Here is a 26,019-nt window from a genome sequence, read left to right on the forward strand (position 1 = left end):
GAGGAAGAGACTGTGTGAACATATCCTCTTGATACTGGAGGCAAAACAGAGGAAAAGCACTTGTGGAAATATCCAACAGTAGAAGGAAGTTGGGTGGTACTGGAATGGTAAGGAGGCTGAGGTGATGTCAGGGAAAGACACGGGTGGCTGTGTGGCAGCAGGAGTCCACCAAAAGTGAGTGGGGAGGAGACACTGTCGAGAATTCTCTGAGCTCTGACACTGATGTTTCCCTCATTCATTTGAATAAATCACTCATCTCTGTATCATAGATTCTGTCCTAAGCACTGAGCTAAAGTGGAATGAAACCTAAATCCAACCAGTAAAAACTCCCTTAGGGCTTTTGGTTTGATGAGGTTTGGATATGATAGCTTGTAAGTTTAAGCAACCTTACTCCCTATCTAACAGTGATTTGCATGAGTCTCAGCAGATTCAAGGGAAAGATCTTGAACTCTGCAGTCTGTGTTCTGACAAACATTGATGAAGTGTGAAGGCAGTATAGGCTAGATTGCAGAAGAAACAGTGGCATCCCAGAAAAACAATAATGAAGAAGAAGTTCTGCATTGTGGACCAGATGCGGAAACAGGTCCAACATCACGGAAATGGTGCCCTCAAGTACAGAGTGAAACTATCTTGACATAATTCTCAGAGATCCTCTGGATATGCCGGGGAAAAGAAGGTCATATGTGGTTGTGGAATATGAAAATGAGAAGAGGTAGATGTATTGTAAATTCAAAAGTATACAAGAATGTCAAAGAACTCATTGTCAAGCACAGAAACCCAGGTGCATAAAGTTTTGGAAGTTAAAAGCCACTAAGCACCATGATTCAGGTGGCCTGAACACAGCAGTGGTGACGGGCTGTGTAAGTGCCAGAAGCACCACGGGGTCAGTCTGAACAGCAATGGAGCCTAGGAGCAGCAGACGGCCGGTAGGGGTATGCATAGTGATATAAAGAAAGGGAGGGAAATGAGATTCAGCCAAGATGGAGTTGGGCTTCCCAGGTAGCACTAGTGGTTAAAGAACCTGCTTGCAAATGCAGCAGACGTAAGAGATGCAGGTTCAATCCCTGGGTCAGGAAGATCCCTGGAGGAGGGCATGGCAATCCACTCCAGTATTCTTGCCTGGAGAATCCCATGGACAGAGGAGCCTGGTGGCTACAGTCCATAGGGTCACAGAGTTGGACATGACCAGAGACTGAACACTCATGCATGCAACATGGAGTTATTGGTCAAAATATTAAATTGACCTTACCTAAGAATCACAGACAGTTAAGGTCTAAGAGAGGATTTATATGAACATACAGTGTACTTTGGAAAACAGACAGGAAGTGTATCAGTCTGCTAGAGCTGCCATAGCAAAATACCACAGGCTGGGTGGCATAAACAACAGAAATTGATTTACTCACTGTTCTTGAAGCCAGAAGTCAAAGATCAGTGCCATTGGTGATGTCTTGTGAGAAGTCTCTTCCTGGCTTGTAGATGGCTGACTTCTTAGTGTCTTCACATGGCTTTTCCTCTGTGTTCACACAGAGAGGTACTAAGCTCTGATGTCTCTTTTTCTTATAAGGACAGTACTCCTATTGGATTAGGGCTCTCCCTGATGATCTCATATTCTCTTCAGTTCAGTTCAGTTCAGTTCAGTCACTCAGTCATGTCCAACTCTTTGTGACCCCATGCACGCCAGGCCTCCCTGTCCATCATCATCTCCCGGAGTTCACTCAAACTCATGTCCATCGAGTCGGTGATGCCATCCAGCCATCTCATCCTCTGTCGTCCCCTTCTCCTCCTGCCCCCAATCCCTCCCAGCATCAGAGTCTTTTCCAATGAGTCACCTCTTCGCATGAGGTGGCCAAAGTACTGGAAGTTCAGCTTTAACATCATTCCTTCCAAAGAACACCCAGGGCTGATCTCCTTTAGAATGGACTGGTTGGATCTCCTTCCAGTCCAAGGGACTCTCAAGAGTCTTCTCCAGCACCACAGTTCAAAAGCATCAGTTCTTTGGTGTTCAGCTTTCTTCACAGTCCAACCCTCACATCCATACATGACCACTGGAAAAACCATAGCCTTGACTAAACAGACCTTTGTTGGCAAAGTAATGTCTCTGCTTTTCAATATGCCATCTGCTGCTGCTGCTGCTAAGTTGCTTCAGTCGTGTCCGACTCTGTGTGACCCCATAGATGGCAGCCCACCAGGCTCCCCCGTCCCTGGGATTCTCCAGGCAAGAACACTGGAGTGGGTTGCCATTTCCTTCTCCAATGCATGAAAGTGAAAAGTTAAAGTGAAGTCGCTCAGTCGTGTCCGACTCTTCGTGACCCCATGGACTGCAGCCTACCAGGCTCCTCCGTCCATGGGATTTTCCAGGCAAGAGTGCTGGAGTAGGGTGCCATTGCCTTCTCCTATGCTATATAGGTTGGTCATAATTTTTCTTCCAAGGAGTAAGTGTCTTTTAATTTCATGGCTGCAGTCACTATCTGTAATGATTTTGGAGCCCAAAAACAAAAAAAGATAAAGTCTGACACTGTTTCCACTGTTTCCCCATCTATTTCCCATAAAGTGATGGGACCAGACGCCATGATCTTAGTTTTCTGAATGTTGAGCTTTAAGCCAACTTTTTCACTCTCCTCTTTCACTTTCGTCAAGAGGCTCTTTAGTTCCTCTTCACTTTCTGCCATAAGGGTGGTGTCATCTGCATATCTGAGGTTATTGATGTTTCTCCCAGCAATCTTGATTCCAGCTTGTGTTTCTTCCAGCCCAGTGTTTCTCATGATGTACTCTGCATAGAAGTTAAATAAACAGGGTGACAATATACAGCCTTGAGGTACTCCTTTTCCTATTTGGAACCAGTCTGTTGTTCCATGTCCAGTTCTAACTGTTGCTTCCTGACCTGCATACAGGTTTCTCAAGAGGCAGGTCAGGTGGTCTGGTATTCCCATCTCTTGAAGAATTTTCCACAGTTTATTGTGATCCACACAGTCAAAGGCTTTGGCATAGTCAATAAAGCAGAAATAGATGTTTTTCTGGAACTCTCTTGCTTTTTCCATGATCCAGCGGATGTTGGCAATTTGATCTCTGGTTCCTCTGCCTTTTCTAAAACCAGCTTGAACATCTGGAAGTTCACGGTTCACATATTGCTGAAGCCTAGCTTGGAGAATTTTGAGCATTACTTTACTAGCATGTGAGATGAGTGCAATTGTGCGGTAGTTTGAGCATTCTTTGGGATTGGAATGAAAACTGACCTTTTCCAGTCCTGTGGCCACTGCTGAGTTTTCCAAATTTGCTGGCATATTGAGTGTAGCACTTTCACAGCATCATCTTTTAGGATTTGGAATAGCTCAACTGGAATTCCATCACTTCCACTAGCTTTGTTCGTAGTGATGCTTTCTAAGGCCCACTTGACTTCACATTCCAGGATGTCTGGCTCTAGGTCAGTGATCACACCATCGTGATTATCTTGGTCATGAAGATCTTTTTTGTACAGTTCTTCTGTGTATTCTTGCCACCTCTGCTTAGTATCTTCTGCTTCTGTTAGGTCCATACTAACAGAACGGACCTTTATCAAGGTCCTTTATCAAGCCCATCTTTGCATGAAATGTTCCCTTGGTATCTCTAATTTTCTTGAAGAGATCTCTAGTCTTTCCCATTCTGTTGTTTTCCTCTATTTCTTTGCATTGATCGCTGAGGAAGGCTTTCTTATCTCTTCTTGCTAGTCTTTGGAATTCTGCATTCAGATGCTTATATCTTTACTTTTCTCCTTTGCTTTTTCACTTCTCTTCTTTTCACAGCTATTTGTAAGGCCTCCCCAGACAGCCATTTTGCTTTTTTGCATTAGGTACTTATTTAAAGATTTATCTCCAAATACAATCATATTCTGAGTTACTGGGAGTTTGGACTTCAGTATAAGAATTTTGGGGAGACATGATTCACGACACTGTGACAAAGACTAATTTTCCTGAGGAGCCTTTCCTTTATGACCTCATTTAACCTTAATCACCTCTTTAAAGACCCTATGTTTAAATATAGTCATATTGGAAATTAAAACTGAAACATATGAATGAGAAGGAGAAGGAATTCAGTACTTAACAAGGAACAAGGATGGACCTTTCATGAATGAACCTAAGAAATGGAAAAGATTAAGAGTTCTATCTTTTTCCTTTTGTCGTTGTTCAACCTATGTCATGTCCAACTCTCTTACAACCCCATGGATTGCAGCAGGCCAGGCTCCTCTGTCCTCCAGTATCTCCTGGATTTTGCTCAAATTCATGTCCATTGAGTCGGTGATGCCATTCAACCATCTCATTCTCTGTCTCCCACTTCTCCTTTTGCTGTCAATCTTTCCCAGCATTAGGGTCTTTTCCAATGAATTGGCTCTTTACATCAGATGGCCAAAGTATTGGAACTTTAATCTCAACATCAGTCCTTCCAGTGAATATTCAGGGTTTATTTCCTTTAGCATTGACGGGTTTGATCTTCTTGCTATCCAAGGGATTCTCAAGAGTCTTCTCCAGCACTACAGTTCAAAAGCATCAATTCTTCAGTGACCAGCCTTTTTTATGATCCAACTCTTACATCTGTACATGACTACTGGAAAAATCATAGCTTTGACTACACGGACCTCTGTCAGTAAATTGATGTCTCTGCTTTTTAATATGCTGTCTAGGTTTGTCATAGCTTTCCTTCCAAGCAGCAAGCATCTTTTAATTTCATGACTACAGTCACCATCCACAATGAATTTGGAGCCCAAGAAAAGAAAAGAAAAGAAAAGATGTCACTGCTTCCACTTCTATTTGCTTTGAAGTGATGGGACCAGACACCATGATCTTAGTTTACTTAATGTTGAGTTTCAAGCCAGTTTTTTCACTCTCCTTTTTCACCCTCATCAAGAGGCTCTTTAGTTCCTCTTCAATTTCTACCATTACAGTGGTATCATCTGCATATCTGAGGTTGTTAATCCTTCTCCAAGCAACTTTGATTCCAGCTTGGGATTCATCCAGCCTAGCATTTCGCATGATGTACTCTGCACAGAAGTTAAATAAGAAGCATGACAATATACAGCCTTGTTGTACTTCTTTCCCTATTGTGAACCAGACTATTGTTCCATGTCCAGTTTTAATGGATGATTCTTGACCTACATAGAGGTTTCTCAGGGGACAGGTAAGGTGGTCTGGTGTTCACATCTTTTGAAGAATTTTCCAGTTTTTTGTGATCCACACAGTCAAAGGCTTTAGCATAGCCAGTGAAGCAGATGTTTTTCTGGAACTCCCTTGCTTTCTCCATGATACAATGAATGCTGACAATTTGATCCTTTCCTCTGCTTCTTCAAATCCCAGCGTGTACATCTGGAAGTACTTAATTCACATACTGCTGAAGCCTAGCTTGAAGAACTTTGAACATAACCTTGCTAGCATGTGAAATGAGTGCAATTGTAGGGTAGTTTGAACATTCTTTGGCATTGCCCTTCTTTGGATTGGAATGAAAACTGACCTTTTTTAGTCCTGTGGCCACTGCTGAGTTTTCCAAACTTGTTGACATACTGAGTGCAGCACTTCAGCAGCATCACCTTTTAGGATTTGAAATAGCTCACCTAGACCTCCACTAGCTTTGTTCATAGTAATGCTTTCTAAGACCCACTCGACTTCACACTCCAGGATGCCTGGTTCTAGGTGAGTGACACACAATCGTGGTTATCCAGGTCATCGAGACCTTTTTTGTATAGTTCTTCTGAGTATTCTTCCCATCTCTTCTTAATATCTTCTGCTTCTGTTTTGTACGTATTGTTTCTGTCCTTTATTGCACTCATCTTTATGTGAAATGTTACCTTGATATCTCTAATTTTCTTGAAAAGATCTCTAGTGTTTCCCATTCTATCGTTTCCCTCTATTTTTTTTTTTTTTTTTTTGCATTGTTCATATAAGAATGTCTTCTTATCTCTCTGTGTTGTTCTCTGGAACTCTGCATTCAGTTGGGTATATCTTTCCCTCCCTCCCTTGCCTTTCACTTTTCTTCTTTCCTCATCTATTTGTAAAGCCTCCTCAGACAACCACTTTGCCTTCTTGCATTGCTTTTTCTTTGAGGTGGTTTTGGTCACTGTCTCCTGTACAATATTACAAACCTCCGTCCATAGTTCCCCAGTCACTCTATTGGATCTAATACCTTGAATGTATTCATCCCCTCCATTGTATAATCATAAAGGATTTAATTTAGAGCATACTTGAATAATTCAGTGGTTTTCCCTACTTTACTCAGTTTAAGCCTGAATTTTGCAATAAGGAGCTCATAATCTGAGCCATCGTCAGTTCCAGGGATTGTTTTTGCAAACTGTATGGAGCTTTTCCATCTTTGGCTGCAAAGAACATAATCGATCTAATTTCAATATTGATCATCTGGTGATGTTCATGTGTAGAATCATCTCTTGGGTTGTTGGAAAAGAGTGTTTGCTGTAACCATCATGTTCTCTTGACAAAACTCTGTTGGCCTTTGCCCTGCTTTATTTTGTACTCCAAGGCCAAACTTTCCTATTATTCTGGGGATCTCTTGACTTCATAGCCTTGCATTCCAATCCCTATGATGAAAAAAAAACAGCTTTTTTTGGTGTCAGTTCTAGAAAATGTGATAGGTCTTCATAAAATCAATCAACTTCAGCTTCTTCAGCATCAGTGGTTGGAGCATAGACTTGGATTACTGTGATGTCAAATGTTTTGCCTTGGAAAGGAACCAAGATCATTCTGTCACTTTTGAGTTGCACCCAAGTACTACATTTCAGATTCTACTGTTGACTATGAGGGCTACTCTACTTCTTCTAAGGGATTCTTGCTCACAATAGCAGATATAATGGTCATCTGAATTAAATTCACCCACTCCTATCCATATGATCACCCATCTTCAAAGATTTGTGTGACCTGTAGATGAGAAAGTCCTGTTACATGAAGTAAAAACCCTATTATTACCCTCTCAAAGTTTCCAAGACGTGGTCTTGACTCAGCCACTAATCTAATGGGTATTTGACTAAAAAATGTATTTGTCACTGACACATACACCAATGAAAACAATTTAAATAGTGTGTGAATTCTGACCATCGTAAACGTTCTTCCACTTTAAGAAGGTGTGTTCCATCTCAGAGTCATACTACTGCTATCTATGGCATCTAATTCTTCAGAAGGCAGAAAAATAAAAATATGAATGTGATATCAACATATTGCATTATAGACTGATGAAAGCACTATGCTGCTAAGTCACTTCAGTCGTGTCAGACTCTGTGCAGCCCCATAGACGGCAGCCCACCAGGCTCCTCCATCCCTGGGATTTTCCAGGCAAGAACACTGGAGTGGGTTGCCATTTCCTTCTCCAGTGCATCAAAGTGAAAGGCGAAGGTGAAGTCGCTCAGTCGTGTCCAACTCTAGCGACCTCATGGACTGCAGCCTACCAGGCTCCTCCATCCATGGGATTTTCCAGGCAAGAGTACTGGAGTGGGGTGCCATTGCCTTCTCCAAAAAGCACTATAACTTTACATTTTTAAAGAGAAACAGAAAACCAAAAACACATCAAAATTTTAGTACACTTGATCTTTCTCTAAGAACAAGTCAAGGAGCATAGAAGATTTTATGTTAGTGTATGCCAAAACCTGAGTCAAACATGGCTCCAAGTGTTGCCCTGACATATACCAAATGAATATTCAGTATGCTCAATTTGTATTCCTTTAGTGGCTGGCTGTCATATGTGGGCAATATAGCATCTAGTTTGGGTTGTGGCAACATAAACCAATTCTGACTTAAGCAAAAAGGGACTGTGAGATGAAAAGAGAAAAGTCACAGAATTAAAGTCAAGTTCCTGGCATTTGAAAGGACAAGATGCAGAGTAACTAAGTTTTAGGGTTCTAGAGAGCATACCCAATAGCCACTCTTTTTAGGAAACTGCTATTCAGATAAATAGCAGCCTCAATATCCAAACTTAACACTAAAAAGAGTCAGGTTAGCAAAACTTGGATCAGGTACCCATCTGATTAACAATTCCACTAAGACCACATGTGATAAGGAAGTGACAGCTTTTCAAGAAAAGCATGCATGCTATCAGAAAATGGGAATGAAAGCTAGACAGAAAACAGATGTCTACTAGGAACAACTGCCTGAACTATACCTGTGTTGAATATTGATTAGGGAAAGGTGAGGCGAGAGAATAGAAGCACTGGAACAAGAAAAATTTTATGCTGCCTTTTTTCCCCCAAAAAATGACCTCCTAGGAGAGCTTCAATCTCTAAATACATAGTAATAAAACCCAGAAGAAAGGATGCTGTGTAATGGCAGGAAATATGCAGCTACCTAACTAGCTCCATTTAAATATTGGTGAAACCAAGTCCTCTCAAAAAACCAAGTCCTCCTAACAACCAAATTTATGATTAATTTTTCTATCCAAAACTTTACTCCCTGTCCCCCTGACCTCAATCTTTGCTAATAGTAATCAGTCGGAATCAGATGACTAAAATTGCTGTTGTCAATGACGTCATTAATGCACTGAAATTGCTACTATAGGTATCATCATTAATGGATAAACTTAGGTTATTTCTCCAGTGCAGAGTGAGCTAACAGAACTCCATTTCCCTGGTGGCTCAGACCGTAAAGCATCTGCCTACAATGCAAGAGACCTGCGTTCAGTCCCTGGGTCAGGAAGATCTCCTGGGGAAGGAAACGGCAACTCCAGTATTCTTGCCTGGAAGATCCTATGGACAGAGGAGCCTGGTAGCCACAGTCCATGGGGTCACAAAGGGTCAGACATGACTGAGCGATTTCACTTTCAAGCCATGAACCACCTGGCAACAGAATCATAAACCAAAGCGGTCCTTACTCCCAAAACTAGGATTAAATGTCACAAGACAATAATTAATTTCAGACTCTTTGTTCTTCCTCTTAAAAAATAGAAAGAACCTCACTCAAAGACCAGGTGGGAGTGGCTCTGAGGCCTGTCTCCCACTTCCTTGTCTGATGGCCTGCAATAAGCACTGTACTTTCCTTCCCCACAACCAGGTATCAGTAGATTGGCCCTGCTGCACATTAGATTAGCAAAACCGAGGTCTAGTCCGTAACTTTGGGTCAATATTTGCCTCCAGTGTTGGATCTGAACGCCTTTCCTGGTTTTGTACTGCTACCACCACCATTTTATCCCTTTTCTGATTTTCCGTATGTGGTTCGTTAGTTCTCCATCTATCCACAGCTCTACACAACAGCCCAGTCAGAGTCTCAGCAATGCCAAAGCTACAGCAGAGGGGACTGAGTTTTAGTGTCTCATAAACAGCAATCCTCAGCAATGTGAAAATGACATTTCAATCTACCAATTCTCTTATCCTTGGTGCCTAGGTGCTGAAACCTCAGCTGTCGCCTCGTGACTCCCTGTTGGTCTGACTACAGTAATTCTTCTACATACGAATCTTGAACCTTCAAAGATGCAAATGTATGTTCGCATGTCCAGTCACGTTAGTTCACAAGTCTGGTGTGCATTGTCACACGCATGCATCCTCCACAAGTAGTTGTACTTTTGTATACTTTATTGTGTAGTTTTCTATATGAAGTACAGTATCTTTATTTCAAGCCCAGAATGTCCAGAAGCAAGAAGGTAGATAAAACTGAATCCAGCAAGGAACCAAAGCCTGTGCCATTAACATCAGGCCTGAGTGAAATTGCAGCTTGCCCTCTGTCTCCTATTGCTGACCATCCTTCAGCTGTACCATCTCCCACCCCCTCTTCCTCCTCCAGTCAGTAACTCTTCTTGCCTTCACTCAATGCCAGCCCCTATATGCCAGCTATTGTACTGGACTACTGTACTTTTCAAGGTACTGACTGTAAGATTAAAAATGCTTCCTCTATTTTTGTTTGTTTTTTATGTACTATTTGTGTAAAATATATTATAAAGCTATTATAGTACTATACTGGTAGTACTATACTATAAGTATCTATACAGTACTATATATTATGATTGTGTTAGTTGGGTGCCTAGGCTAACTTTGCTGGACATATGAACAAATTGGACTTACAAACATGAATGGAACTCATTTGTATGTAAGGAAATTACTGTATGTATACTGCTGCTGCTGCTAAGTCACTTCAGTCGTGTCTGACTCTGTGCGACCCCAGAGACGGCAGCCCACCAGGCTCCCCCGTCCCTGGGATTCTCCAGGCAAGAACACTGGAGTGGATTGCCATTTTCTTCTCCAATGCATGAAAGTGAAAAGTGAAAGTGAAGTCACTCAGGTTGTGTACTTGAAAGTTACACAGTCGTGTCCGACTCCTAGCGACCCCATGGACTGCAGTCTACCAGGCTCCTCCATCCATGGGATTTTCCAGGCAAGAGTACTGGAGTGGGGTGCCATTGCCTTCTCCGACTATATGTATAGCTTTCATCAAAAATGGATTTTTGTGATGCACTTAAAAAAATTCTAGGTACAGACTAAGCAGCCTTTCAATTCTGTTTGGGCACTTATAAGGCTGGTCAGATTTTGAAATGGCTCCCTTAAAGACCAAATGAAAGAACGCCAAGAACTCTGGGCAATACTTCAAAAGTCAACAGCTGCTCTGCACTCCCAGTCAATCCCAATTTGCCACTTGGCTGCTTACTGATGAGCTGCTTGTATCAGTATTTAATAGCCCCACTGTGTATTCCCTAGTTCACCCACTGGCTTGTCAAGCTTTGGGCAGATATCTGGTACCCGAGAATTTTGGCTTCTCTGTAAAATAGCTTGTTATAAGGGAGACAGTATTTGATTGGAAGTCAAGAGTCCAATTTCAGATTTGAGCTATCACTAATTACATATATGGTGTTGGGCAAGTAACAAAATATCTGGGCTTTAGGTATTTTTTTGTTTTGTTGTTAACATTTTATTATGGGAATTACAAACATATACCACAGCAGAAAGAATAATATAATGAGTCTCACATGGTGGTGATTTAGTTGCTAAGTCATGTCTGACTCTTGAGACTCCATGGAGGCAGGTGTAGCCTGCCAGGCTCCTTTGTCCATGAGATTTCCCAGACGAGAATACTGGAGTGGGTTGCCATTTCCTTCTCCAGGATATCTTCCCAACCCAGGGTCTGAACCTGTGTCTCCATTGCAGGTAGATTCTTTACTGCAGAGCCACCAGGGAAGCCCGTGAATCCCACGTACTTTATCATCTGTTTCAATAATTGTTCATTTTGACTTATCTATACCCTGCTTACCGACTAGATTATTTTAAAACAAATCCCAGACCTCATATTATATCATAAATATTTCAGAGTATATTTTCTAAAGATAAGAACTATTTTGTTTTTAAAAATCACACTAACATTGTAACCCAGCAGGATTCTATGGGTCCTTTCTAGGACAGACCCCTCTCCCATATACTCTATTGTGGCTCCTCTCTCAAATGCCTAGATAACTATATCTGATGCACATTTCCTGAGTTTTACAGATGTTAAAAGTGAAAGTGAAAGTCACTCAGTCGTGTCTGACTCTTTGCAACCCCATGGACTGTAGCTTATGAAGCTCCTCTGTCCATGGAATTCTCCAGCAAAGAATACTGGAGTAGGTAGCTGTTCCCTTCTCCAGGGGATCTTCCCAACCCGGGGATCAAACCCAGGTCTCCCACATAGCAGGCAGTTTCTTTACCATCTTACCATCAGGGAAGCCACAACGTGTTAAAAAGCCTCACCAAATGAAATGATTTGATGTCTATCAGGCCCCAAGGCCTACTGGAGCCCAAGGATTGATAATATTAACCCCTATGATATAGCCCTGTTACTGCACCATCAACCAATCAGAGAATTTGACACAAGCTGATCACTTATGCTGAGACTACCCTTCCTCAGTTCAGTTCAGTTCATTTCAGTTGTTCAGTCATGTCCGACTCTTTGCAACCGCATGGGCTGCAGCATGCCAGGCTTTCCTGTCCTTCACCAACTCCCAGAGCTTGCTCAAACACACATTCATTGAGTCAGTGAGCCATCCAACCATCTCATCCTCTGTCGTCCCCTTCTCTTCCTGCCTTCAATCTTTCCCAGCATCAGGGTCTTTTCCAATGAGTCAGTTCTTCTTGTCAGGTGGCCAAAGTATTGGAGCTTCAGCTTCAGCATCAGTCCTTCCAATGAATATTCGATGTTATCCTTTAGAATTGACTGGTTTGATCTCCTTGCTGTCCAAAGGACTCTCAAGAGTCTTCTCCAACACCACTGTTCAAAAGCATAATTCTTCAGTGCTCAGCTTTCATTATGGTCCAACTCTCACATCCATACATGACTACTGGAAAAACTATAGCTTTAACTAGATGGACTTTTGTTGGCAAAGTAATGTCTCTGCTTTTTAATATGCTGTCTATGTTGGTCATAGCTTCTCTTCCAAGGAGCAACTGTCTAATTTCATGGCTGTAGTCACCATCTTCAATAATCTTGGAGCCCAAAAAAAATAGTCTGTCACTATTCCCATTGTTTCCCCATCTATTTGCCATGAAGTGATGGGACCAGATGTCATGATCTTAGTTTTCTGAATGGTGAGTTTTAAGCCAACTTTTTCACTTTCCTCTTTCACTTTCATCAAGAGGCTCTTCAGTTCTTCTTCACTTTTTGCCATAAGGGTGGTGTCATCAGTATATCTGAGGTTATTGATATTTCTCCTGGCAATCTTGATTCCAGCTTGTGCTTCTTCCAGCCTGATGAATTTCACATGATGTACTCTGCATGTAAGTTAAATAAGCAGGGTGACAATATACAGCCTTGACGTACTCCTTTCCTGATTTAGAACCAGTCTGTTGTTCCATGTCCAGTTCTAACTGTTGCTTCTTGACCTGCATACAGATTTCTCAGGAGGCAAGAAAGGTGGTCTGCTATTGTTTTAATAATAAATACTAAAAACAATATTAAATTTACAATATTTTTAAAAATCCAGACAGTGTTCAATTGTCTTGATTGTCAAATTTTTCAAAATGCTTTTTAAAGGATCCAAATGAGGTTCATTACATTTAACTGTTGAAATGTTTCCTAAATCTGTTTTAAACTATAGATGTGCTCTCTGTTTCTCTTTCCCACTCTTTCAACTTACTTAGTGGAGGGGGAAACTAGATCATTTATCTTATAGAGTTTCTTAGTCTGGACTTTGCTAATTGCATCCTTGTAATAATAATATTTAATAGATCCTCAGTGTCCTATATTTCCTATAGTTAAATCTAGAAGTTTGGTCATTTCAGGTGCTAATTTTTTTGTAATAATGCTTATTTGGTAGTATTGTGTATTTTGATTATGAAGCATATAATGTTGAATTATTTCTCTTTTTGAGTTGCTAGCAGCCTTAGATAATCATTGTGTGGATCCATTATTTCATAAACTATTGCAAAATGGTGATATGATAATTCTAGCATGGGTTCTCCATTTACCAGCTGGAGTACTTCTATAAACAGAAACTTCCCTTTCTAGACTCTTCTGTTTATCCTACAGTATAGACATATAGGAAAGGCAGGATAAATGCTTGAACATTTCCCTGTACATACAAGTTTAAAAGATAATGAATTGTTTCTCTGACATCTTCCAAAGGAGAGCAATGAGATTTTGTTTCATTTTTTTAAGATCAGTATACACTTCTAGGTTAAACCATGTTTTAACCCATTCCAGTTATTATTCTTATTTATGCCCAAATTGTTAATGGGAAACCCTTCAGTCAAACTAATGAGGAAAGGACACATAAAACACTCTATGTTCATAGGAAATGTCATTAGTTATGTAGAAAATCCAGAAGAATTGACAAAAAACACTTCTGGAACTAATAATAAATTATAATAAGGTTGTAGGATATAAGTTTACTATACTAAAGTCAATCTCTTTCCTATCAAGTAATGAAATTTGAAATTTAAAACACCATACTGTTTACACTCACTCAGTTGTGTCCAACTCTTGGCAACCCCATGGACTATACAGTCTATGGGATTCTCCAGGCCAGAAAACTGGAGTGGGTAGCCTTTCCCTTCTCCAGGGGATCTTCCAACCCAGGGATCTAACCCAGGTCTCCCACCTTGTAGGTGGATTCTTTACCAGTTGAGCCACAAGGGAAGCCCACTGCTGCTGCTACTAAGTCACTTCAGTCGTGTCCAACTCTGTTCGACCCCATAGACAGCAGCCCACCAGGCTCCCCGTCCCTGGGATTCTCCAGGCAAGAACACTGGAGTGGGTTGCCATTTCCTTCTCCAGTGCATGAAAGTGAGAAGTGAAAGTGAAGTCGCTCAGTCGTTTCCGACTCGTAGTGACCCCATGGACTGCAGCCTACAGGGCTCCTCCGCCCATGGGATTTTCCAGGCAAGAGTACTGGAGTGGGGTGCCATTGCCTTCTCTGCTGTTTGTACTAGCATTCTTCAAAATGAACTTTTGGTTTATCTAACAAAATATGTACAAGATTTATATAAGAAAAACTATAAAACTCTGATGAACATATCAAAGAAAGATAAATAAATGGAGAGATATTCCATGTTCATGGATAAGAACATACAATATTGTCAAAATGTTGGTTCTTCCCAATTTGATTCATAGATTCAATGCAATCCTGATCAAAATCCCAGCAAGTTATTTAACTGGTTCTAAAGTTTTATGGAGAGACAAACGACTTAGAATATTCAACACATTATTGGAGGAGAAAAAGTTGGAGAACTGACACTGCCTGGCATCAAGACTTTTCATAATTAAAAACCTCTGCCCTGCAAAAGACAATGTCAAGAGAAGAAGAAGATAAGCCACAGATTTGGGGCAAAAGACATATCAGATAAAGGACTATTATCCAAAATATACAAAGGACACACAACAATAAGAAGACAATCTGATTTTAAAATGGGCTGAAGAGGAAGAGAAGGAGGAGGAAGAAGGAGAGGATGCAGAAAGTGTTATAACTGGCAAGAAAGCAAAACAAAAACAGCACTTCTTTCTCGTCAGTGCTGAAGGTTGAATGTGGGTCCAGACACAAATTCATGAGTTTTTTCTTAGTGCTCTTTTTTTAAAATAAAAAAAGTTAATAATGTAAAAACTTTAAGTTATCAAGAAGTTGAATTGTGATTGTTGACCCTGTTTTAATCAAGTCCAAATGGATGAAAGTAAGTACAGATTTTGTGATTTTGAAAATATTCTTAAGGACATATTCAGGAAAGTGCCCTTATGTGTAACATCTCCATTCTTAGTGATTCTGGATAAATGATGTGTGACTATAACTTCCTCCTCGGTTAAATTAGGAACTATTATACATTATAACATGATTGAATATATGCCCTTTCAAACCAAGTCCAAGATAAATAACCTACACTTCAAGTTAAACTTTTTACATTTGAACAGAAGACAACGACCTTGGACTATGACTAAATCACAGAACAGAAAGACTGATATAGCATATATTCTAAATATCGTTGAGTCAAAGGCAGTGAAATTTGTTATATACACTGATATTTGAGAATGTATGTGAGCTTTTAAAATGTACTCCATGGTTCAGTGGTATTAAGCCCTGATACGTCCAGTTGATGCATCACATCTTCAACCTGCCAGGAAGCCTTAGAAGAGCCATTTGTCCCTGGATCCAAATCAAATATGTACCCTGACTGTTAAAAAATATTTTGTTATACTAAATGACTGAGCTATCTTTGACAGGACTGCCAAATGAATTATGACAATGGTTGACCACTTTTGGCCCTGGGGCTATATTACCGAAAGAAGAAAGAGGAAAATCTGTTCCTTCTAGTCCAATCTTATACAGAGCAAATGCATCATTCCCTCTGTTATGAATTTCAGTTGAGGTCCAAAAATTCTTGCACCCTTTTATATTTAAACTTAACAGGATATAGATGTCATTTATCCCGTATATTATCTGAAGTGGCATATCCTCAAAATTGGTGCATAACTTTAGCTCTGAATCACAACAAAGTGCAGGCTTAATTGAAAGGCGTGTGTAGGAGCCTGACTTACCTGTGTTCAAATTTTAGCTTTACCACTTAAGAGGCTTCTAGTCTTAAAGTGGGCTAATAATATCAATCTTCTGGGACTGCTGTAAAGGTTAATGGTGAATGTTAAGTGCCTGACATATCGCAGGCATTCATGAAAAAGATGGCTTTTATTATTATCTAACAACAATAGGCTTCTTCTAAAATTGCTAACTTAAAAGCTAATGATTATAAACTTATGAAAAATGATTATATAGAAGAAAACAGGGAGCAGTCAGGTGGACAAGGAAGAGCCAGCCTAAGGCATTTAAAAACAAAAGCCCCAATATAATCACAGTAACTGCATCAACAATAATTAAGTCACTGTTCTGCTGACCTACCCTGTCTGTCTGTTGGTCTCTAAACATTAACATTTTTTCTCATAGAACAAACTTACGGTTGCTATGGGGAAGCAGGGGGATGGGGGGAAGAGATAGTGAGTTTGGGATGGACATGTACACACTGCTGTATTTAAAATGGATAACCAACAAGGACCTACTGCACAGGACATGGAACTCTGCTCAGTGTTATGTGGCAGGCTGGTAAGGAGGGAAATTAGGGGGAGAATGGAGATATATATATGTGTGTGTGTGTATATATATCTGATTCCCTTCACTGTTCACCTGAAACTATCACAATATTGTTCATTGGCTACACCCCAATACAAAATTAAAAGTTAAAAAAAATTCTTTCTCATAATGTATTTAGGAAAAGTCCTAGGAAATTATTTTGCCTTTGGGAAACTTTATACTTCAGACATGCAAAAGAAGTTTTCACTTTTTTTTTTTAAACCAATAGTTTCTAAATTCATTTTAAGTTTCCCCTCACTCCTTTGACCAATATGTTAGTAATTTAATACATTTCGACTTTGTTTTACTGCTCTCCCATTGACTGAAAAATCATGACCACTTGAATATCCAAATTGTTTCGTTTCTCTGACTTCCTGAATTCCAAAAGTCAGAAAGAAACAGAGCAGGAAGGAGGTGCAGGTGACATTTCCTTTCCCTCAGGCTTACTACACTGCATTGTTATGATTTTCTTCAAGTCCAAGGCCCATGCAACTATGTAAGTAGATTTCACTTCCCGAGGATAAAGAATTAATTTTCAGTTTTATTGCCTTTCTTTGTATTTGTATTTTATGACTCCAATACATTGTGTTTTAGGGAAGTTTTGGAAAATACAAAGACCTTATCCATGGCTGGGGAGGTGGTGTAAGGTGTGAGGTGGTGGGGGGAGTTGCTTCTTTAAACAATCACTTGGTTCTTAGTGGGTTTTCTTTTTTTTTTTCCTCCAAAAATGACTTTGACTTTCTCACAAAAGACAGGCTTTCTGAAAAATTTCCATTGGCTCTAGTCCAATGCCATAATTACTTTAAATTAAACCCCCAAGTGTTTCCCGTTTTCTTCCTTAGCACCACAAACAATTCCTTCCTCTGAGTGTTGGACTTGGGTTTACCTCTGCAAGTTTCCAGAAGCAGTCAAGGCCACAGGGGGCAGAAATCCAAACTTTGACCTTGAAAGATGCTCCTAGGATCTGTTGTTTTATAATATATGTCCAACACAGCCCCCATGTTCCGACGAGTGTCTGTGGACAGAGGAGGGGTTGAGGGTGCATCCTAAAGGGTCTGTGGGGCAAAGAGGGGCTGTTTTCCAAAGTTTTGCATGGCTAGAAAGGAATTTTAGGCAGCTGTGTAAAATTATTATCCAAAAATGTATTCAAAGATAAAACGCCGATCAGATCAAATATATTAAAGAAATGATTCATAACTGAAAATTCTCATGCTGACTCACTAAGCTGGAAACATCTGCACTTTCCAGGAGATTATAGTTCAGTTGGTAAAGAATCCGCCTGTAATGCAGGAGACACCGGTTCGATTCCTGGGTTGGGAAGATCCCCTGGAGAAGGGATAGGCTACTCACTGCAATATTCTGACCTGGAGAATCCCATGGACTGTATGTATAGCCAAGAGTCAGACACAACTGAGCGACTTTCACTTTCACCAAATATATTTATAACAGACTTTATGATCTGTCATGTATACAACTGTAGTAGCCACAATTATTTTAATTCTAGTTAATTTTTTCAAACAATATTTCTCTAAAGCACTGAAGATTATTTGGGGTAAACTCATCACTGGTGGGAAGCAGCAGAAGCTTAACATCTTTCCTTACCCCATTCCTCCTCCACCCCCATGCCACCCCACCCCAAACATTTAAGTTCTAACTAAAGCTAAAAACAGAGATCTGAAAAACAAAAAGCTTAAGTTTATCCAAAGTACTAAGGCTAATGGGGCAGGGACTCTTAAAAAGACAGGATAGTATGGGCACCACAAATGAAAGTTCAAGTTTGTCCTTTGGACTTGCTCGACTTTCTCTTGTCTGGAGGAGAAGAGATCAGACTCTAAGACCTGCCTTCAGGTCAGGAGTCTCTTAATCCTTCACCATGTATTCCTTTAGACTTTGCTTTTCTTCTGAATTTTGTAGTTCAAGTTCCTTTTGGTTGAGTTGTGATGTTGATAATTTGAAAATGTCTCTGGTTCCCTGTGATTTGGCTCTTAAAAAGATTTACAGGTGGGTCTTGTTAGTCATGCCCTGAAAAGGTGATAACATTTTTTTGTAATCTATTTAGAGGCTACACAATGTAACATAATTCTATTTTCCTCTCTCCTCATCTTATACGTATAATCCATTAGGCTGTTTTATAGAGGCTAAATATGAAAGGACAGTGGTACTACAGTATTTCTTAACCTGTTATCAAGACCACAATATTTTATCTGGAATGAAGACCCAAATGCAAATTTTCATTCTCTTTGTATAACATTTATGCAATAAAGAATAAATTGAGTACATGATTTTTCATTTCTGAAGTACTAGGGCTAGTAATGCATGAGTTGCAGAGAAGCAAGCATTAATCTATCTAGCTGCTAAGAAATGAAATGTCACTTAGAGGAACTTGTTCTTGCCGGCACACTCTTTCATCGAGTTCTTCATCAGAAAGCAGAGAAAAAAGTAATTCTTTTTCCAACTGCATTATATTATAGCACATCTTACCCTTTTCCACATGTCTTGATTTAGTTCCTGCATATGTAATGTGCAGAAGCTTTAGTTTTTCAAGGATATCTAATTTGATCTCATTTTTCACATGAAACACGATTTTTTTAAAAGAGAAAAGTAGGATAGACACAAAGGAAACATTTCTTCAAAAGAACAAATTGTTTCTCAATAGCTGTTGAATTTATGGACGGACATCTTACTGTGGGTTTTGGGTGATGTCGCGTGCGTGCGTGTGTGACTGTATGTGTGTTTATGTGCCTGATCAGTTCTCTTCATTAATGTTATTAGATGAATTATTTCTCTGGTGAATAGAGGTCACAAAGTTTTAGGAGAATTAAAATCACAAGTAATGATGATAAAGCGCTTTAAATAATACGTGACGGAAAAGCCTGAGTACTGTTTAGGTTTTACAAGTATTGCTTTGCAAAACAACAGACAGGAATTTTTCAGGTAGGAGTGCATTTTTGAAAACAATGTATTTATTTGCAAAACTCTGAACTTAAGGAACAGACTAACTCTTTCCATAAACTAGTTTTAGAATCATTTTTTCAAAATAACTTAGATTTCAAGGAAAAAAATCACAAAAACCCACACTATCATCTATGTTTTATGAAATAAACTGTGGATATTTCCTTGATTTTCCACAAATATGCCTTCCTGTAATTGAACATATGGTTACATCTAAGTAAAGTAACATCTCCTTTATTGGAAATCCCTTAGAGATTCATTGTTCCAAACAGTGGGATTTTTCCAGGTAACAGGCTTTTTTTCCCTTTAACCTACCCAGATTTTAAAAATATTTCCTTAAAATTAAAAGTCTCTCTCTTTTTTAAAAGAGCAATATTAAACATAATTTAAACATAACTTAACCCCTCCTTTGTGAATGCGAGATAATGATAATACTTAATCTGCAAGAGTGTTTTAAATGTTTTTAAAATACTCGTATCATTGTTATAAACATCACTGACTGCATCATCTAAGGGTCCTGAGAGTCAGCTGAGGGTTATAAAATTATTTAGTCTGAGTCCCTAACAATGCACACCTGCCTCCTCTACAAATCAAGTGGGTTGGGTAGTAAGTAGGTGCTCTGTCCTAATCAGTCTCTCCCACTTCCATTTTGCGGTCAGTAGTAGAACATTCTTCTAAGAGCCCCATCACCCTCCTAGTGCCTCTCATCCTTCCTTGCGTGTTGCATTACTGTTAGGGGTTGAGAAGCCAGAGAAGTGAGGCTCTTAGCATTCCAGAGAGCTGGTCCTGATGAAGACTGAAGACTTGCCTGTAAGTAAAGAGCTTAATGGCTTCCCTGGTGGCTCAGACGGTAAAGCGTCTGCCCGCAATGCAGGAGACTCCGGTATTCGATCCCTGGGTGGGGAAGATCCCCTGGTAGAAGAAAATGGTAACCCACTCCAGTACTCTTATCTGGAAAATTCCATGGACAGCAGAGCCTTGTAGGCTACAGTCCATGGGGTCTCAAAGACTCGGACACGACTGAGTGACTTCACTTCACTTAAGCAGCTTAATAGTTTCGAGAATGGTGCTGCAGTGTCAGGGAGGCCTCTGCTTATTGTGCGCCTTTCTTGTCTCTTCCTTTCCACTTCTTAACTGAGCTCCAATTAACTGAGAGAGCTGGATAAGCAACGTTTACATTCAAAATACCTTGTCCTAACTTTGATTGGATATTGCTTCTGGATGGAGAATAAAACATAAATAAAACACTATGGCTTTATACTTTTTAGTAAATCCTTTTTTTTTTTCTGATTTGCATATTGATTTCCACATTTTTCAAAAATTGAAGTATAGTTCATTTACAATATCTTGTTAGCTTTGGATGTACAGCCAAATAACTCAGATTTTTTGGCAGATTCTTTTCCATTATGGGTTATTACAAGATACTGAATAGAGTTCCCTCTGCTATACAGTAGGACTTTGTTGTTAATTTTATATGTAATTGTTTACATCTTTGAATCCCAAACTCCTAATTTATCCCTCCTCACCCCCCTTTCCCCTTTAGTAACATAAAGTTGTTTTCTGTGAGTCTGTTTCTGTTTTGTAAATAAGTTCATTTGTGTAATCTTTTAGATTCCACCTTTAAATGATATCATGTGATATTTGTCTTTATCCAACTTACTTCACTTAGTATAATAATCTCTAGGTCCATCCATGTTGCTGAAAATGGCATAATTTCATTCCTCTTGATGACTAATACTTCACTGTGTTTATGTACCACATCCTTTATCCAGTCCTCTGTCGATGGACATTTAGGTTGCTTCCATGTCTCGGCTGTTGTAAATAGTGCTGCAATGAACACTGGGGCACAAGTATCTTCCGATTAGAGTCTTCATCTTTTCTGGGTGTAGATGGCATTATCCTTTAAATAAAAGAGGTTTTCAGAAGGTTGTCTACAAGAGACCCACCTCAAAACAGGGGACACATACAGACTGAAAGTGAAGGGCTGGAAAAAGATTTTCCATGCAAATTGGGACCAAAAGAAAGCAGGAGTCACAATACTCGTATCAGATAAATTAGACTTTAAAACAAAGGCTGTGAAAAGAGACAAAGAAGGTCACTACAGAATGATCAAAGGATCAATCCAAGAAGAAGATATAACAATTATAAATATATATCCACCCAACATGGGAGCACTGCAGTATGTAAGACAAATCCTAACAAGTATGAAAGGAGAAATTAACAATAACACAATAATAGTGGGAGACTTTAATACCCCACTCACACTTATGGATAGATCAACTAAACAGAAAATTAACAAGGAAAAAAAAAAACAAACAAAAACATGTATCTATAAAGCTCACTAAAGCAAAGCACAGTAAAATGAGGTATGGCAATAAAAGGCGTTAAATTTATCAAATAAAAAAAAATAATAATAAAGTGCTGAAAAATTAAAGCTGTCAATTCTGTAATAGATATTTATTGAAAGTATCTTTTGAAATGGGGGTGAAAACACCTTCAGAGAAATGAAAGCTAAGGAAGCATGCACGAGCTATAAAAAATGATAAAGTCCTTTATGAATGATGATAATATCAAAACAAAACTGGGAAATACAGGAAGGAGTAAAGAGCACTATGAACAGTCAATACATGGATAAACATTAGAAACTATTCTCTTTTCTTAATTTCTTCATGGTAAACTATCAACATTATATTGTGAAATTTTTCAGAAAAAAAAAGAATATGGTATGACATAGTTCTGTCTTAGATATTATGCAAGTGGGATGAATACTGAAAATAACTAAAGTACCTCATGGTACATATTTTCAAAAAAAATAAAAATAAAAAAATAAAAAAAAGAGGTTTTCAAATTGTTTTGACAGCAGAATCCCTTTCGCTACTTCTGTGTGAAAGTGAACAGAGCTACATCCCATTTACTCATATCTCCTCCCCTCAAAACCACTAAGCTTCTTGAGAGGAAACTCCTCAGAGCCCAGGACCTTGTTACCTTTCTATCCCAAAATAAGATACTCATTTAACTCAGTTACTCGCTTTTTGATTCTCCATAATAAATGTAAAAAACCAGGATAGGAAGGCATTTGATTATAGTAGCTATAACAGGCAACACCCTTCAACACTGCCTTCCTTATGAAGGGAAGCCAACCTTCTCCCATATTTCAGAATTTTAATGTAATATTTTTGTTTTTTAATGTTGACAGATGTGTGTGTTCCTCAACAGTGAATTTCTTCACATGCCTTTCAACATCTTCTGTTCATAGAGAAGCCAATGTATTCAAGTCAGTACTTGTCATCCTTGAGGTAAGATTGGCTGGGAACTTAATATGGGACTGGCCTTGATGATGATTAATATCCCCTATTTGTAATATCTCAGCACTGATATTTTAAGTTATCTTCTATACAATAGGGAGTAATAAGAATATTGGAGCAGAATTAGAAATCTTATAAATTGTTATGACAACAATGAAATAATATTGGTGAAATGTCTTTGAAAATGTGATGTATTATTTTTTGATTTATAAAGACATTGTAATTGATGTTTTGTGTGCCAGGGACTGTTCTAGGCGCTGGGATGCAGCAGTGAACAAGCCTAAATCTCTCTCCTCACAGTGCTTTTTTAATAGAGACAAATAAATCAATAGATTTACTGTTGCCATTATTTTTCATTACATCAGCATCATCAGAGCAACTTTGCCTATTTGTATGCGCTCAGCATTTGGATTCTGGACATAGTGAGTTAAAAGTTTGAAGAGTGGTATGGGTTTGTATCCTGCCTCCCTACCATGTACTACCTTGATAGATTTATAAGCCAATCAGCTCATGTTACCAAGGCCATTTCCTCATTTGTCAATGTGGGACAATAATAATGCTTAAGTCATAAGAGTGTTTTAAATTTTTTTAATATAAAAATTATATTGCTATGCATTACTATACATATTTAGTCTTATCTCTGTTAATATGATGTCTTTCAACAGAGAAGCACAATGTGCTGTCCTAGCTTTAGCTGATTTAGAATATCACTTTTATTTTCTAAACATATGGTAAAAAAAAAAAATTTAATTGGAAACTGGAATGTCTGCTCTTCCAGATAATATGAATTGTATTCATATTGCAACATTTAAGCTACTTGCCAACAACTACTTGTTTTGCCAACAATATAGTCAATGACAACTATTCAGGTACCAGTTCCACTGTTCTGATACAACTTTATATATGGGGATGATTCATGGTTTACTTCTTTTCAAGTCACAATATCAAGCAGCATCATTTGTCTTCTATCAGCAATTCATACTTGAACTGAGTCCATGTACTGATCTCTTGTATTTCACATCATTTCTAGTTTTGGACACCCCCATTCAGACTATAATATCTCTAAAGTAAAGGGTGCAGATGGCCTTAAAAAACAAGAAACTCTACCATTCACTTATGTCTATTTCATTACTGTAATTATTTTCCCCAGGAAAGAGTCTTGTTCAATGCTATTTGCCAAGTAGCTTCTTCAATAAATTTGTCCTCTGAATATTGTAGCACACATTATTGTGTGTTTAAAATTCATACATCAAAACCAATCTGATTCTAAAGAGAATCACATGCATTGGAAACATAGATTTGAACAAAATGAGAAAAGACAGATGATAGAAAGAGGATGGTCATTGAAATGGCCATTTATTGATTCATGTTTTCACTCAAAAAGCATGTTATAAATGCTTAACATGTTCTGGAAACAGGGATACACAGGGAACCAATTTATTAACTAGGTGAATGACAATAGCTATAATGCACAAATAGGGGTAGCAGGGAGAATATATGAGAAAAAGACATGGAACAAATAAAATTAGTGCAGTCTAGAAGAGGCAGTTTCATAGAGAAAGATGTGTGGTTGAAAGCACTGAGAGGAGGGGGCATCAGGGAACCATATTTCTAATATTTCTGTGGTGGTGTTGTACAGCCTTGTGAAAATATTTTTTAAAACCGCTAAATTATATTCTTAAAAGGGTAAATGTTATAGTGCATGAATTACAGCTGAATTAAAAAAAAAAAAAACACAGAATGCAGATTCAAGGGAAAAATGAATTTTTCAATGTAAGAGGATGTATTAGTTTCCTAGGGCTACCATTACAAAATATCACAACTGGGTGGCTTGAAATAGCAAGTTTATTTTCTCATAGTTCTGGAAGATAGAAGTCTAAAATTAAGATGTCAGAAAGCCATGCTCCCTCTGTGACTTGTTGGGGAGAATACTACCTTGCCTCCTCCTAGCGTCTAGAGGAAGCCATCATTCTTTGGCATTTCTTGGCCTAGAGTTGCATCCTTCTCTTCTCTTCTCTTCTCTGCCTCTGTTGTCACATGGTATTCTCTCTGTGAGTTGATTTCCAAATCTCTCTCTTCTTATTAGGACACCAAGCATTTGGATTAGAGCCCAAACTGATGACTTCAGCTTAATTTGATTATATCTTCGAAGACTCTATTTTCATATAAGGTCACATTCTGAGGTTCTAGGAAGGACATTAATTGGAGGGGGACACTATTCAACCCGTAACACTGGGACATATAGAGGAAGCATTTGGACTTTGTCTTGATGGATTTATAATGCTAGTATTAGGAGTGTGCTTTTAAATTCCCAGGCAAAAGGCTGTTTTGGTTTTTGAACTGGAAATGAATGCAGCTACATGTTAAGAGAATTAGTCTCTGGTAGAGAGAGACTACATAACTGGTAGAATGATATGGATTTAAAACAGACACACAGTAGGAAAACTGCAAAGGAAAGTTGTAGAGAACACTGAGGAGGAAAAATCCTCAACATGTATAAGGAACCCATGCCCCCCACCACCCCCTTTTTTAAATCCACAATATTCTGTAATTAGTCTGTCTCCAGGGCATATGAATGGTGGAAATGCTGGTTCAGTATGGATTGTGTGAAAAATTATAGAGTAGACATTTGCTTGCATTGCTCACCAGTAAAAATAGAGACATTTTGAGAATATTTTAGAATTTGATGATAGATTATATATGTTGGGGTAAGAGATGCCAAGGATAGCATGTAGTTTACACAAATACATAACTCATACACTGAAATAAGGGATATTGAAAGAGAACTGGTTTTGGAGTGGGAGTGGAGATAGAGAGGATGAGTTCAATATTGCACAGGTTGAATTTGAGATGCTTTTTATACATATTTAATCATTATGTAAAGAATCTGAAGCTCACTTGTGAGTTTGTATATTAGAGGTAATTGAAATTAGGATGTAGATGCACTCTCTTAGTGAATATACAATATCATGAAGGAAACAACACAAGAGGAAGATTTGAACAACTCTGAATTGAAGATTAGGTGGAAGGCAATGAGCAAATTAAACTGATTGGGAGAGACAAGGAAGGAAGGAAGGACAAAATTTCTCTACTGAAAGTAAGAGACGGAACAATTATAGATGAAGACAGTGGTCAATACTGCCCAGTGCTATTGAGAAGGTGAAGACTGGCTACCTGGAGGTAACTGATGACTCTAGTTAAGCACCATTCATATCCTAATAACTTCCAAATGTAAAATTCC

At 38.9% G+C, this 26,019-nt stretch overlaps 1 protein-coding gene across 10 annotated transcripts in view; it reads left to right on the plus strand.

Annotated features, from left to right (window-relative positions):
- The window catches only part of LOC147368971 (uncharacterized), a 513,832-nt gene that overhangs the window by 365,506 nt on the left and 122,307 nt on the right, over window positions 1–26,019 (plus strand). For all 10 annotated transcript variants that reach the window (XR_015167014.1, XR_015167021.1, XM_086410559.1 and 7 more), the window contains exon 4: window positions 22,670–22,769. Coding sequence is in view for 8 of the 10 variants with exons in the window: in XM_086410559.1 (XP_086266685.1) it covers window positions 22,670–22,769 (100 nt within the window). In the remaining 2 variants the exon portion in view is untranslated. The remainder of the gene's footprint in view (window positions 1–22,669; window positions 22,770–26,019) is intronic.

This window comes from Bos grunniens, chromosome 7 (assembly GCF_055505025.1).
Source record: "Bos grunniens cultivar Pamir isolate PY7600 chromosome 7, Bosgru_T2T1.0, whole genome shotgun sequence".
In the NCBI taxonomy this organism is placed as follows: domain Eukaryota; kingdom Metazoa; phylum Chordata; class Mammalia; order Artiodactyla; family Bovidae; genus Bos; species Bos grunniens.